The sequence below is a fragment of the Cucumis melo genome, chromosome 9 (genome assembly GCF_025177605.1).
Source record: "Cucumis melo cultivar AY chromosome 9, USDA_Cmelo_AY_1.0, whole genome shotgun sequence".
Lineage (NCBI taxonomy): Eukaryota > Viridiplantae > Streptophyta > Magnoliopsida > Cucurbitales > Cucurbitaceae > Cucumis > Cucumis melo.
This window is the reverse complement of record NC_066865.1, coordinates 23071762-23084704: the sequence shown is the minus strand read 5'-3', so window position 1 is coordinate 23084704 and position 12943 is coordinate 23071762. Positions and strand designations below refer to the sequence as shown.

At 31.1% G+C, this 12943-nt stretch overlaps 2 protein-coding genes across 2 annotated transcripts; one reads left to right on the top strand and one right to left on the bottom strand.

Moving 5' to 3' along the window:
* Positions 1–2712: 2712 nt before the first annotated feature.
* LOC103482698 (uncharacterized) lies at positions 2713–5274 on the top strand. Its single transcript, XM_008438974.3, has one exon. The coding sequence runs from the start codon at positions 3237–3239 to the stop codon at positions 5169–5171; it is 1935 nt and encodes a 644-aa protein (XP_008437196.2). The 5' UTR covers positions 2713–3236; the 3' UTR covers positions 5172–5274.
* Positions 5275–6599: 1325 nt separating this feature from the next.
* Positions 6600–8585, bottom strand: LOC103482697 (bifunctional dTDP-4-dehydrorhamnose 3,5-epimerase/dTDP-4-dehydrorhamnose reductase). Its single transcript, XM_008438973.3, has 2 exons — positions 7903–8585; positions 6600–7443 (listed from the first exon to the last, which is right to left on the bottom strand). The coding sequence occupies exons 1-2, from the start codon at positions 8350–8352 to the stop codon at positions 6991–6993; spliced, it is 903 nt and encodes a 300-aa protein (XP_008437195.1). The 5' UTR covers positions 8353–8585; the 3' UTR covers positions 6600–6990.
* Positions 8586–12943: the final 4358 nt, after the last annotated feature.

The window sequence follows — 12943 nt, the reverse complement described above, 5'->3', positions numbered from 1 at the left end:
TATAAACTAATTGAAGATGGATTTTCGTGAGTGATTATGGATTAAACAGAAGCGTTGGGGACAATCTTATAGGGTTTTAGAGAAATTCAAAAACTAAAAGGAAAGGACGGTATGAATAATTGTATGCACATTTTTAAATATAGTAAAGAAATTGAAATTATTTACAAGCAAAATCATCCAATTTTCTATAGTTTATTTTATTTTTTTTCTATATATTTTGTTAATAGTTTCATTATTTTTTTTTATTTACGAAAATTCTTCTATTTCTATTTCTCGGAATAAAATTAGAAAAACTTATTATTATTATTTATTATTTATTATTATTGTTGTTTTTGTTATTTATTTGATTTAATCATGCCACTTCGTTACTTTATTAATTCATGTAAAACAATGAAAAAAAGTATATTTGTTTTATTACTTTTCATTCACTTCAATAACTATTTTAAATTAGTTAATATAGACCCATACGAAGAAGACTGAAAAATGTCCAATATAGTACTTGTATACACAAAAGTTAAACTTAATGTCTGATATAACATTTAGTTTTCAACATTTTCAATTAGATAAGAAATCTAGTGGATGCAAAATTGATATTTGGTGAATCCTTTTTCAAAAAGTGAGAATTCAAGGACCTGTTAGACCATTTTTAAGGTTTAGGGATTTTATCATATGTCTACAAATCTAGAAGTTCGTATATTATACTTCTAGCTTAACTAAAATCTATCTAATGATCTCCTCCCAACAAAACATAATCAAGTAAAAGTAGAGAGACATTCTAACACTTTTTTAAGGACAATTGGAGGGTAAGAGGATTCAAACCATTGATTGATCTCTTACTAACACACTCATCTCTGCTAAATAAGCTATGTTTGAGTATGTGAGAAATTTCAACCTTACTTACATGGAGGTAAAACAGAGCATATTTTTTATGTATATCTAGCCTAATCTCTACTTTTAGTTACATAATTACCAAAGTGAGACCAAACCATGTTGATTTTTGAAAGGGTAATAAACGTTAACAATTATATGTCAACTTTAGTTAATAACAAATCACTTGGGATGGCAGTAAAAGTATTCGAGCCCAAGATTGTTTTAGAAGATGTGAGGAACCATTTGAAGTACCAGCTTGAAGAAAAACAAGAGAAAGGTGAAAAGGGGGAGAGGAGGAAAAGTGAAAACGAATATGAGATATATAGGATATTATATTTCGAGTTTAGTATAGGTAAAGAAAAGCATTTGTGTCCTCTCTCCATAACTTTCTTTTATTGGCAATTGCCCGTTTTAGCCCTTTCGTTTTCAAGAAGAAAGAGAGATGAGAAATGATGAAAGGACAAAAGGAGTATGAGAAGAAGAATTTGTAAGAGAAATTAGGGTTTTTTTGAAAGGAAAAAGAATAATAAGAGGTAAGGAATGAAAAGGATATCCAATGGCATATGCTTATGATCCCATATTCTATTTTCTCAAAAAATTTGAGTTCCCTATAAAGGCCAGTCTCTCAACCGTCGCGCTGCATGAAAGTATAAGCTCCAATTCCTCCGTCTTCATAAATATTATAGCTACACTCAAGACCATACATAGTTTTAGATTGATTAAGCAAACCAGCAGAAGGGCTTCTCTCCATTGGCAAGCGAATTATGGTTTAGCTTTTCATGTCCTGCCAAAGGAGAGTTGCCCTTCATCTAGTTTTGCTTTTTATCTCCTAACTCAATAAAAAAAATGTTAATTATGTGAGGTTGCCTCATAGAGGCTCAAAGCTTAGGATTTGGATACGTATGTTGATGTTGGGATTCTGTGTTCTTAGATCTAGAGCGCTACTCCTTAAAGGCCTAAAGAATAGCACCTTTTTCAATTCTTAGTAATTATCCAACAGATACAACGAATAAGTTACGACTCTTTGTCTTTTTATTCCTTTTTGTGAAGTTCTGGTGAGAATTTTATGAGCGAAAAAAAAGAAGAGAAAGAGTCATAACTCCTTAACATTTTGTTAAACGATCAAGAAACTGACTCTTGGGAAAATAGTACAGAGAGTCGTAACTTCTTGGTGCTTGTCAAACGATTAGGATAATATGACTTTCTGTTTTTGTTCCTATAAAGTATCGGTAGAAATTTACGGGAAAATTGATAGAACATACTCTATGGAAAAACAACTAACATATATATAGAAGAATGCCTTCATCCGTATGCCCGTTATTGTAAAGAGATTTTACGGTTTATATTTCAATTCCTTAAACTTAAAGTCAGAGCATGGATAAAGCTTGTATCTCGATTTCTTAAAATTAGTAGCTTTGCGTTTTGGATTCGTTGACAAACAAAATTTTGGTTTTTCACTATGGTCCTACAAAAAATCACACATAAACACTCCTCAACAATAGAATACCAAAACCAAACGGCCAAGGAAAGGAAATTGAAGGTACTTGTGTGTACCTTTGTAAAAATCAAATTCAGATTAAGGTACTTCCGACGGACACAAATGAAGAAAGATACCGACGAAATGGAGGGGTCTTTTTTTATTAATATTTTACAGAGGAAAGGATTTTGTTTAGAGTACAAACTTCTCAAAAAATTCAAGTCCCGTTTTCAAGTCACTATATATGATAAATGTGTAACATGAACTAATGCATAGTTTATAAGTTCTTTCAATAAATATATTACTATTCTGACAAAGAAAATTTCGAAATTAGGTTGAAATTTGTAGAGATGCAATTATTGCAGAAAAATATCTAGAAGAGTTTTCATGAGTCAAAAAGCTTAAGGATTTGATCATATTTTCCAAGTCAAGAAACCGTAATTGTCTCATCATGCTTTGCCATTCTTCCTACATGCTTGTGAAAAGGCAACTCAAATAATCAAACAACTTTACGAATACGACACGTTGTTTTGTGAACGCATTAACAAAGAAAGAAGAGGTTGAAATTGACCATTCTCCTTCTCTGATATTTTCCATGAAAGAGCCATCCCAATCTCACCCCAAAGCTTTCCAATTTGCCATTTTCTATTTGTTAGCTTCCTTTTGAAGAAGATCCCATTTGCTTCTACACCGATGTCGAAAGGCGTTGTTAAGACAACCGCAGCCACGAATTGAATGATCTTTTTGTTTCTGTTTTGAAGTTTCACCTTCCATATTAATGAGAGATCTAATTTGTTCTCCATCACAACGTGGTTGTGACAATTAAACTATTGACCAAAAAGGTTGTTTCTTTCTTATCAATGTACCATACAGATCAAACTTCAGAATTATGCAGTCTCCTTGTATTAGAGAGGCTTCACAGGCCTGCCTTCGAGGCTGCTGTCGAACCCCATTTCTCGGACTTACCGATTCTTCACAGACTGCAATAGACAGATCTTCTGCAGCTTCGACTCCTGCATACAACTTTCATGGCATAACGGAAACATCTCTCCATCCAAATGCTCGATTCTCCGATCATGAATCCATCCCTTCTCTAAAGGATGCTTTTACTTACTTCATTAGAGCATACCCTCTCTACCTTGACACACAACAGATCGATCGAATTCGAGCTGATGAATATAATCATCTTGCTCTCTCCAAACACGTTTGTCTCGATTACAATGGTCAGTGTCTCTTTTCTTTTGCTCAACAGCAGAGTTCTCCAATGACTCCAGCTGCTTCTTCCTCTTCTCCATCAGGCTCCCCTCCTCTAATTCTGCATTCCCCAGGATCACCATTCTTCAACATTTCCCATAAAGCAGTCAAACCAAATTCCCAGGTAAAGAATGGTGGTCAAGAATCAGAATTTGAGTCTAGAATCAGAAGTAGAATTATGAAGTTTATGAACTTATCAGAAGATGATTATGCTATGGTGTTCACAGCCAATCAATCATCAGCCTTCAAACTATTAGCAGACACTTACCCTTTTCAGCAAAACAGAAATTTGATCACAGTTTATGATCACAAGAGTGAGGCAGTTGATTTGATGGTTGAAAGCTCCAGGAAGAAAGGAGCAAGAATATATTCCGCAGAGTTCTTATGGCCAAACCTAAACATTTCAACCGGAAAATTAAGAAGATTAATAGTTAGTAAACGGAAGAGGAAGAAGAAGATGAAAATGACAATGAAGAAAAGGGGGTTATTTGTATTTCCACTTCAGTCAAGATTAACAGGAACCCCATATTCATATCAATGGCTGAACATAGCTCGAGATAACGAATGGGATGTCTGCCTAGATACATGTGCACTAGGGCCAAAAGACATGGAAACTTTAGGCCTCTCTCTTTTCAAGCCTGAATTTCTAATTTCTTCTTTCTACAAAGTTTTTGGCGAAAACCCATCAGGGTTTGGCTGTTTGTTCATCAAGAAATCCAATGTGTCATTCATGGAGAGTTTACTCACCTCCCCTGCAAACATTGGCGTTATAAGCCTTATCTCAACATCACCATCATTTCCATTTCCAGAAGAACCTGAAACTACAGAAATCGAAACTCAACAAATTTCAAAACCCACCCTAGAAATTCAAAGTCTAGCTAGACCAGAGTCAGGAAATTCACCTGAAATCACTGAAGCCACAGAAATCGAAGAGGAAGTACTCTCAATCACAGGAATCGTCGAATCGACAACACCTTTCGTATCCACTCGATCAACCAACACAGAAATGAACTCATACTTGGATTGCAGAGGCTTAGATCACGCAGATTCAATAGGTCTAAGATTAATAAGCATTCGAGGAAGATACCTGATCAATTGGCTAACAAATGCATTGATGAACCTACAACACCCAAATCCAGAAGGAGGGATTGCTAAAGCTCTAGTGAGAATCTACGGCCCGAAAATCGAAATCAATCGAGGACCCGCCGTGGCATTCAACATATTCGACTGGAAAGGGGAAAAAGTAGACCCAGCAATGGTTCAGAAGCTTGCTGATCGGAGCAATATTTCGTTGAGCAATGGAATTGTGAAGGAGGTAAGTTTCTTGGATAAGAATGAAGAGGAAAATGAGATGAGGAAGGAGAGAGCAATGGAAGAAGGAGAAATAATTGATAGAAATGAGAAACGGCATTGTCGGATAAGGGTGGTGAGCGCAGGGATTGGATTTTTGACAAATTTTGAAGATGTTTATAGGTTTTGGGCGTTTGTTTCAAGGTTTTTGGATGCAGATTTTGTGGAGAAAGAGAGATGGAGATATATGGCTCTTAATCAAAAGACCATTGAAGTTTGAAAATCTAAATCTCCTTCTCCTTTTCTTTTTTTTCTTTTTTCTAATAATTTCTCAATTTCTTTTTTAAACTATAATTTCACAAATCTTATTCATGCTTTTATTATATTGTTATTATTCTTTGGATAATCATGATTTTAAGTATTTTTTTTCATAAACTTATAATCTGGTCGATAATATATATTCCTTGTTTTTGGTAATCAGGTTTAGACATATCAAAGATTAAATCGAATTTTTAATTATGTAGGTAATTTTGAAATCAACGACAAAATTAAGATTAAACCAGTCTAAAAAATGTATATATATAGAAAACAAACAAAATTCAAGGTCAAGTTACATTTCAAGACCTAATCAAGTCGGAGAAAGAAGCTTGATTCCTTCCTTTCGACCTTGCCCAACATTTGTCTTTATGTCAAATATATGTCCTAAGTCCTATAGCCCAAGGATTGCATAAGGAAAGGAGTTGAGCATACGTTCAAACCACTAGTTAGCTTGTGTAAATGCATGCTACTGATTTAAAGATCGGCCAAATTTAGCTTCCTAATCTTGGATACGAGAAAGAAAGAAAATCCTAAATCAACCGTTGTATAACTACATGGTTGTGATTCAAAGAAAGTAAGTTTACTGTTCACTCTCTAAACCATAAGCTTGTTATACTAAATATAGGAGTATATGTGATGAGTAAAAAACTAATGGATAATTACATGTCATCTTTTTTTATTTGACGCATGTGAAAATCAGATGTGTCTTTTCTTTTCTTGATTTTTCCATTATAATTTAAAAATTGTGAAATGTAATATCGAATTGTCGACATTTAAAATAGTAATTTATGCTTGTATCCATTATATTATATTCGATTTTCGGTTCCAACATATTATTGTCAATCTGGAGAAGAAAATAGTGTACATTAAAAGCTACACCAATCTTTGAAAGAGAATCAAACTTGTGATATTAAAGAGAATCTCTACCTCCAGCATGAGTATAGCTGAGTAGCATAAAATTTATACCAAATAGAGTAATTTTTTATTGGAGTAATCAGTAAGATTTTTCGAATAGTTTATTCTTACTTAATAGATTTGTTGGCAAAAGCGAAGTAATAAATAAAGACAGCGACTATTTTTATGTAAGAGTTTTGCCTTATAATTTTTATAAACACCGACACAATTTTGAAAAAAAAAATTCTAAAAGTTAAATTACAATAAATAACACCTCAATTTTAAAATAAGTTTCCATTATGTTCCTATATTTTTTGTAATTGAAATGTTTATGTATTGTGTATTACTATTATTTACACCCATATTTTAACCAAATTTAATAATAATTGAGATCACAAAATGTCATCAAAATTAATTTCTTTAACAAGAGTAATAAATGAGGAAATAATGCTTTTTCTTTTTGTGATTATGAGCCTTTGAGATGCAATTGCAACAGTTGAGAAAATTGACAACTACATTAAAGATGATTTTCATCTTACAAAATAGAAACCATAACTGATAAAGCACAGAAGTTCTCAATAATGTTTTAGACCCAAAATCAGCAAAGTTACAAATACCAAAATGCTACATCTTGTTCTCCCCATAACATGGCCTAAATTGAAACTCCACACAAGATCATTTCAAGCTACTTTTATTCAATAATGATAAGAACAAAATAATAGATATGGTATTCGAATATGGATCATAATCAAGCTTCTATGTCCTATGCTAAAGGGGAAAAGATTTGATATTCAAGAGCTCGGCGCCAAAGATTCGAATCAACGGAAATGGCAAAGAACAAAATACAAAGAAGAGGAAATATGGAGCAGAAAATACCACTGGGGTTTTTAAGCTGTGGGAGTTTTCTGATTTGGCTTGAACACATACTTGAGGAGAGAGTCCTTGATGGACAAGAGCTCAGGGAATTCGTTCTTCAACTTGGTTGCATCGAGCTCATTGTTGCTTCGTGGGGCGACGATCACTTTGGCTTGCTCCTCCAGATTGAAGTTCTTCCATGTGAAATTGGGGTCAATGAATTGCTTGTACATCTCCAAGATCTCGTTGTGGCTGACCACTCCTGGGTTGGTGAAGTTCCATATTCCAGTGAGGTTTCTTTTCGCCATTTCGATGGAGATCGGAAGGAGTTCGTCCAAGATTGTCATTGAGTTTGGGATGTCGACAACCTTCTCATATCTAGTAATCTTGGTAATGAAGTTGCGAGGATTTGATAAGTCCGAGGATATAGGCATCCGAACGCGCAAAGTGCACACATTCTCATAGTTCTTTAGTAGATCCTCAACCTTTAACACCCAAAATGTGAAAGTGACATAAAAATGGGATCAGCCCATCATCAAGCTCAAAAAACACATTTGATACATTTTCATCAAAAACTAGAAGTAATCAATTATCAGAATATTCGAGATAACAAAGTACAATGCTGCCCTGGATTGAACCTTAGGAAGTTTCATTTCTAATGAATGTATTAACTATCCAGATCTAAAGAACATTCAAAAGCTCCAGCAAGTAAAAATCCAATCTCAAAATGATCGGTTTGGCTTTAAAATAATCCCAAATATCAATCACAACAATGACTGATTTCAATTGCTAAACAAAACCATTCACTCTGGTCTTACAGATCTGAACTCAAATCTCCACAATGCAACTAAAAATATACAACTTCAAGTTTTCCAAAAACAAAATTAAACAAAAGGGGGGAAAACAACAAAACAACAATGAAGCAGTGAAAATCAGTAGCTCACCATAGCTTTCGTCTTGGAATAGAAGGATCCAATAAAATTAGGGATTTCATCCTCCTTGAATCCAATCCCCGAATTGATAGGATGTGCGGAATCATACTCGAAAATGCAGCCAGTGGCATAATTAATCAAGATCAAGCCTCTCTCACGGCACACATCGGCCAAGGTCAAGGTTCCGACCACATTGGTTCTAATGGTCTCGACCTTATGCGATTCGCACCAATCGACGTTGGGGCGGCCAGTGACTCCAGCAGCGTTGAAGACATGGGTTGGCTTGACAGCGGCGATATCAGCCTCGAGGGAGGCGCGGTTCTCGAGGCGGCCAGAGCCGTAAGTGAAATCGATACCCTGTTGTTGGCAGAGGTGGCCAAGCAAACCGCCAATCCAGCCAGTCCGGCCGTAAATCAAGAACTTGAGAGAAGAACCTGACCCACTGTCAGCGAGAATCCCCATGGGTAATGGCAGAAGGAAGAGGATTGAAGAAGAAGAAGAGATTGAGAGGAAATGGGAAGAGTAATATATTTAGGATTTGGATCCAAGAAATTGAACCAATTCTTCAATCTGAATCCTCGAGGATTTCATATATACACACACACACACATTAAAAGAAATAAATATATATATATATATATATATATATTTACATGTGAATTAAAATCAAATACTAATATTTCGGTTTCGGGATGAATTAATGTGGTGTCAGAATTTTAGGAATTATCACTTTTAATAAATACTCCAAATCCAAAAATTAAAAAAAAAATTAAAAAATTAAAAATTTTACAATGAATAAATTTTGTCAATTTATGGTTATGATTTACAAAAACATAAGTAAATAACATGTAATCAAAGGGACTTAATTGTTCATCATTAGCCTAAGATCAAAATTCAACTCTACTTATTTCTCATCTAAAAATACAATTTTTAATTCCAACTACTTCTATGGTTACACTTTTAGTTCTAAAATTTTCAATTTTAAAAATTAATACATAAACATTTGTGACATAAGACTTAAATTGATTATTTAATCCATAATTCTTTAGAATTAATTATTAGATATTGGCCTTAAAGATTTAAATTAAGTTCGTCGTCTCAATATTCATAAATCTTAAACATTCAAGAGCTAGCTTTTCCCTTTTCCTTTTTCTTTTTCAATAATCAACTCAATCTTTTCTTTTCTTCTTCTTCTTCCTTTTTTTTTTTTTTCATTTTCAAGAAGAAGAAATCCTAAAAAAATACGTAAATGAAAGGTGTTTAGATTCTTACACTTCAATTAAATCAAAAAATTACTAGAGGGAATTTAAGGGCTTTTTTTCTATATTAACGTTTTAAATATGTCAAATATAAATTATACCTTAAATTTTAAAATTAATTATATAAGAAATTTTTTAGGGTATTCATTTACTCCTTCTCTAAATATAAGATAAACTTATAATTTAAATCAATTAAACTTTTAATTTTTCGCTAGTTAATCAATTTAAAAAGAACGTTTTTTTTTTTAATAATTTACACATGAGTAAGTGCAAGGATTTTGAAGGAAATTTTATTTAAGTTAAACTTTAAAATGATTCCTTACGAGAAGTTTCTAAGTTCAATTGAATTATATATTTTCGTTAAATTTCTATCGAACAGAATGTATTGATGTGAAAAATAAGTATAATTATAAAAATTTAGTATTTAAATCGATACAATTATAATTTCAAAGTCATACTATCCATCATCGTGTTTTACTATAAAAATGATGCTGTCCCTTTTTATTAGGTTTAGACACATATTTTAGTTAAAAGGCTAATAAACACAACATACATTTTTTTCCCTCATAGTTCGAACAACCTATAGAGTGTGGATAAGTTAAGGACTTAAAATAGAAAATGTTTTTTTAGAATAAGTCAAAATTTTAGTTCTTAATCTTTTATGTCTATATTTATATATTAACATGATTCTAAAATTGCTAATTTTGACCATTAATTTACTAAATTTTCAGCAGATTTTTCAATAATATTTAATATCTACGTGTACTTTTTTTTATATGAAATTGAAAATTTAAAGTAATTTAATTAGATAAAATTCGTTTTTTAACAAAGAGATTGATTTTTTTAAAAAAATTATTGAATATTTAGACTTTTGAAGTTAACCTAATTAAGTTTAGAGATTAGTTGAACTTCATTTATTTATTATTTTGAATGAACAATGAGTAATATTTATTTTATTAAGAGATGAGACGGATCCACTAGATTGGTATATTAGAGTATATTAGTAATGTTGACTATAACACATTGAACCATTCTTCTTTGCATATATTCTATTAAATAACTTTAATGTATTATTTACATAGTGTATCACGTTCTCCATTTTTAGATTTTAATACAAAGTGCATCAAATTTTGTTGGTCAAATAAATAATTAAAAGATAATTATTTTTCTAGTTCAATTTCTAAGGAAACTTCAAGTATTATATGTGTGTATGTAACATGTATATAGATATCATTTTTTATCATTGTCGGTTGGGTACTGAATTAGAATTAAATATGTTATTTAAAAGTCTTAATTTTAATTTCTTGATTAGTTAGGTTGAATTGATTTACGTAAAATTCTTATTTAAATTAATTGTTCGTTAAAAGTATATTAATTTATTTAATTAGGGTACGAGTTAGATTTCATTGTCTAAATTTGAACCAAATGATAAACTTGAACTATTCATGAGAGCTAGTCTTAATGGTAATACCAGGTCAAATACAGAAAGCACAAATGATTTCTCAATCAACAAATCATTGTAAGATTAAACAATAAAAAATGTTTAAGATTGATCTACTTTATATAAGTAATACACAATTTTGCTTTTGCTCTAGAGACAACTTCACGACATTGATGGAACTTCTCACACGATACAAACTTATAGCGTCGCAGTGCTATGTACATTTTGTGCATAAGGAGAATAGAGTCTTATAGCGTTGCGACGCTATGAGACAGAGGCAAAATTTAGTCTCTCTTTACTCCCTTTATTCCAATTGATATATTAGAACTTTGATTTCGTTCCTTTTAGCCTCGATTTGACATAGACATCGAATTCTATCATTGATTTACTCGTAACTTATAAAATAGTCATATAAAATGTAAAATTATAATAAAAATCTCAAATTAAAACTAGATTAGATAGCATATTTTTTATTTTGTATGTTACCAAAAGAGCCGATTCAAGGGAGAAAAAAAAAAAAAAAAAAGAGACTTCCATTATTTGGAATATGACATTTATTTTGAATGGACATGGTTGGACCTTTTTGTGAAATCGAGGCCCACGAAAATCTTGGGAGCCCATTATTGGGCCCTAACAGCCCACACTTTGAAATAAAAAAATACAAAAAAAACAGTGTCGGTTGCATAGGTAAGTGTCGTAAAATTGAGCATTTTAGAAATGGTAGAAAAATGATAGGGTGTGTCATGATGTACTATCCTCAGCCTGTGTATACTTCAAATTAAATTACATAAAATATATAGTGTACCCATCAATCAAGTCTTTCTATATTTGTGTGACTTAATACTCTAAAAAAAGGCCTTGTTTGAAGTCGATTATAGCAAAATTATTTTCTTCTCCATTAAACATTCAAATTACTTTTATCAACTACCTTAAATTGTTAAGGTAAATCAATAATAATAAATAGTTGTAGATCAAGAACATAGTTAGAAATATAGTTTCATCCCACAGAAGACATCCATATATCTCACCACGAGTCTGAAAAAGATTTAATTAAAAGATACATTAAATTCACTACTCATTAAAAGTTAATATTTAATTATTTGAATTTATAATGATCTCCCAAAAAATAATTACTTTTTTTAAATCAATTATATTATATTTTCCTATTGATTTTTCTTTTTTGAAAGAAAATCTTCTTGTGAGAATTGTATATAGCCGATGTCTCGTGAAATTAACCAAAAAAAACTTTGGAAGTAATTATTTTTTAAAAAAGATAAAAACTATAGAGATATTGAATGAATTTATTAATTGTCTTAATCCACCTTTATCTCCAATTAATTACCAAATTAAAACAACCATTAGTAAAAATAATTATGTTTCTCCTAGATGCAATTGCCATGCATAAAAGAAGGGAATGCATGCAATAATGTTATTAACATATTTTTCTCAATTGAATTAAAAATAATATGAAAAGAGGTTTTTTTTTTCTTTGAAAAAACTAAATAAGTATAATATTTTATACTTTTTAAAGTTAAAATATTTAATATTATTTATGTTATTTTTACTATACTAACATTTTTGTTGCTTTTTTATAATTTTATAATTTTTTATTATGTAATAGAAATATTGATTCGCTCCCTCATGCTCGTGTAAATCTCATAGAAAACTGACAATATTAATAGAAATTTAGAGATAAACTTAATATTGTGTCGATAGAGTGGAGTATATATTACCATGTAAAACTATAAGTTTAGCAACCAAAATTTGTGTTGCGACAAATTGGAGCATATTTTTGTGTAAAAGTATTTTCAATACACCCAGTAATCAATCCTTCAATTTTGTCGTATGTTTCTCTAAAAAAAACATCCAAGACTTGAAAAAAGATCGCTACTACAAAATATCTCAACTCCCGAACAATAGTAGATTTAGAATGTGTGGAAAAAGTCATAAAAACTCATTTCAAGCCTTTTATACAGGAAAACAATGTTTTTTGGTTTTTTTGAAATTCATGATAGTTTTTTTGTAAAAAAGTCGTTAAAATCAAATTTTGTTCTAGAGAAAAAGACGTAACTTTTTAGATATTTTTTTCAAAATTTATGATAGCTTTTCATGTCATTAATTTAATGACATTAGAAAGTTTAAAGTTTTAAAATCCTATTATATATTTTTAGTTCTTTAAAGAATCTATTTAACAAAATTAACAATTAAGAGATCTAATAGACACTTGTGAAAGTTGAATACTCGATAAACAAAAATCTACTTAGACGAAACTTTTGTAATTATTTAACCTAAAAGCTATAAACTCTTACCTCGAATGAATCAAATTGATATATATATATATAGAAAAGAGAAA

Bases quoted from the DNA above. Each gene is read 5' to 3' on its own strand.
- LOC103482697 (XM_008438973.3), bottom strand. From the start codon at position 8,352: ATGGGGATTCTCGCTGACAGTGGGTCAGGTTCTTCTCTCAAGTTCTTG. The intron at 7,444-7,902 runs GTGAGCTACTGA...TGGGTGTTAAAG, and splicing joins ATTCCAAGACGAAAGCTATG to GTTGAGGATCTACTAAAGAA.
- LOC103482698 (XM_008438974.3), top strand. From the start codon at position 3,237: ATGCAGTCTCCTTGTATTAGAGAGGCTTCACAGGCCTGCCTTCGAGGC.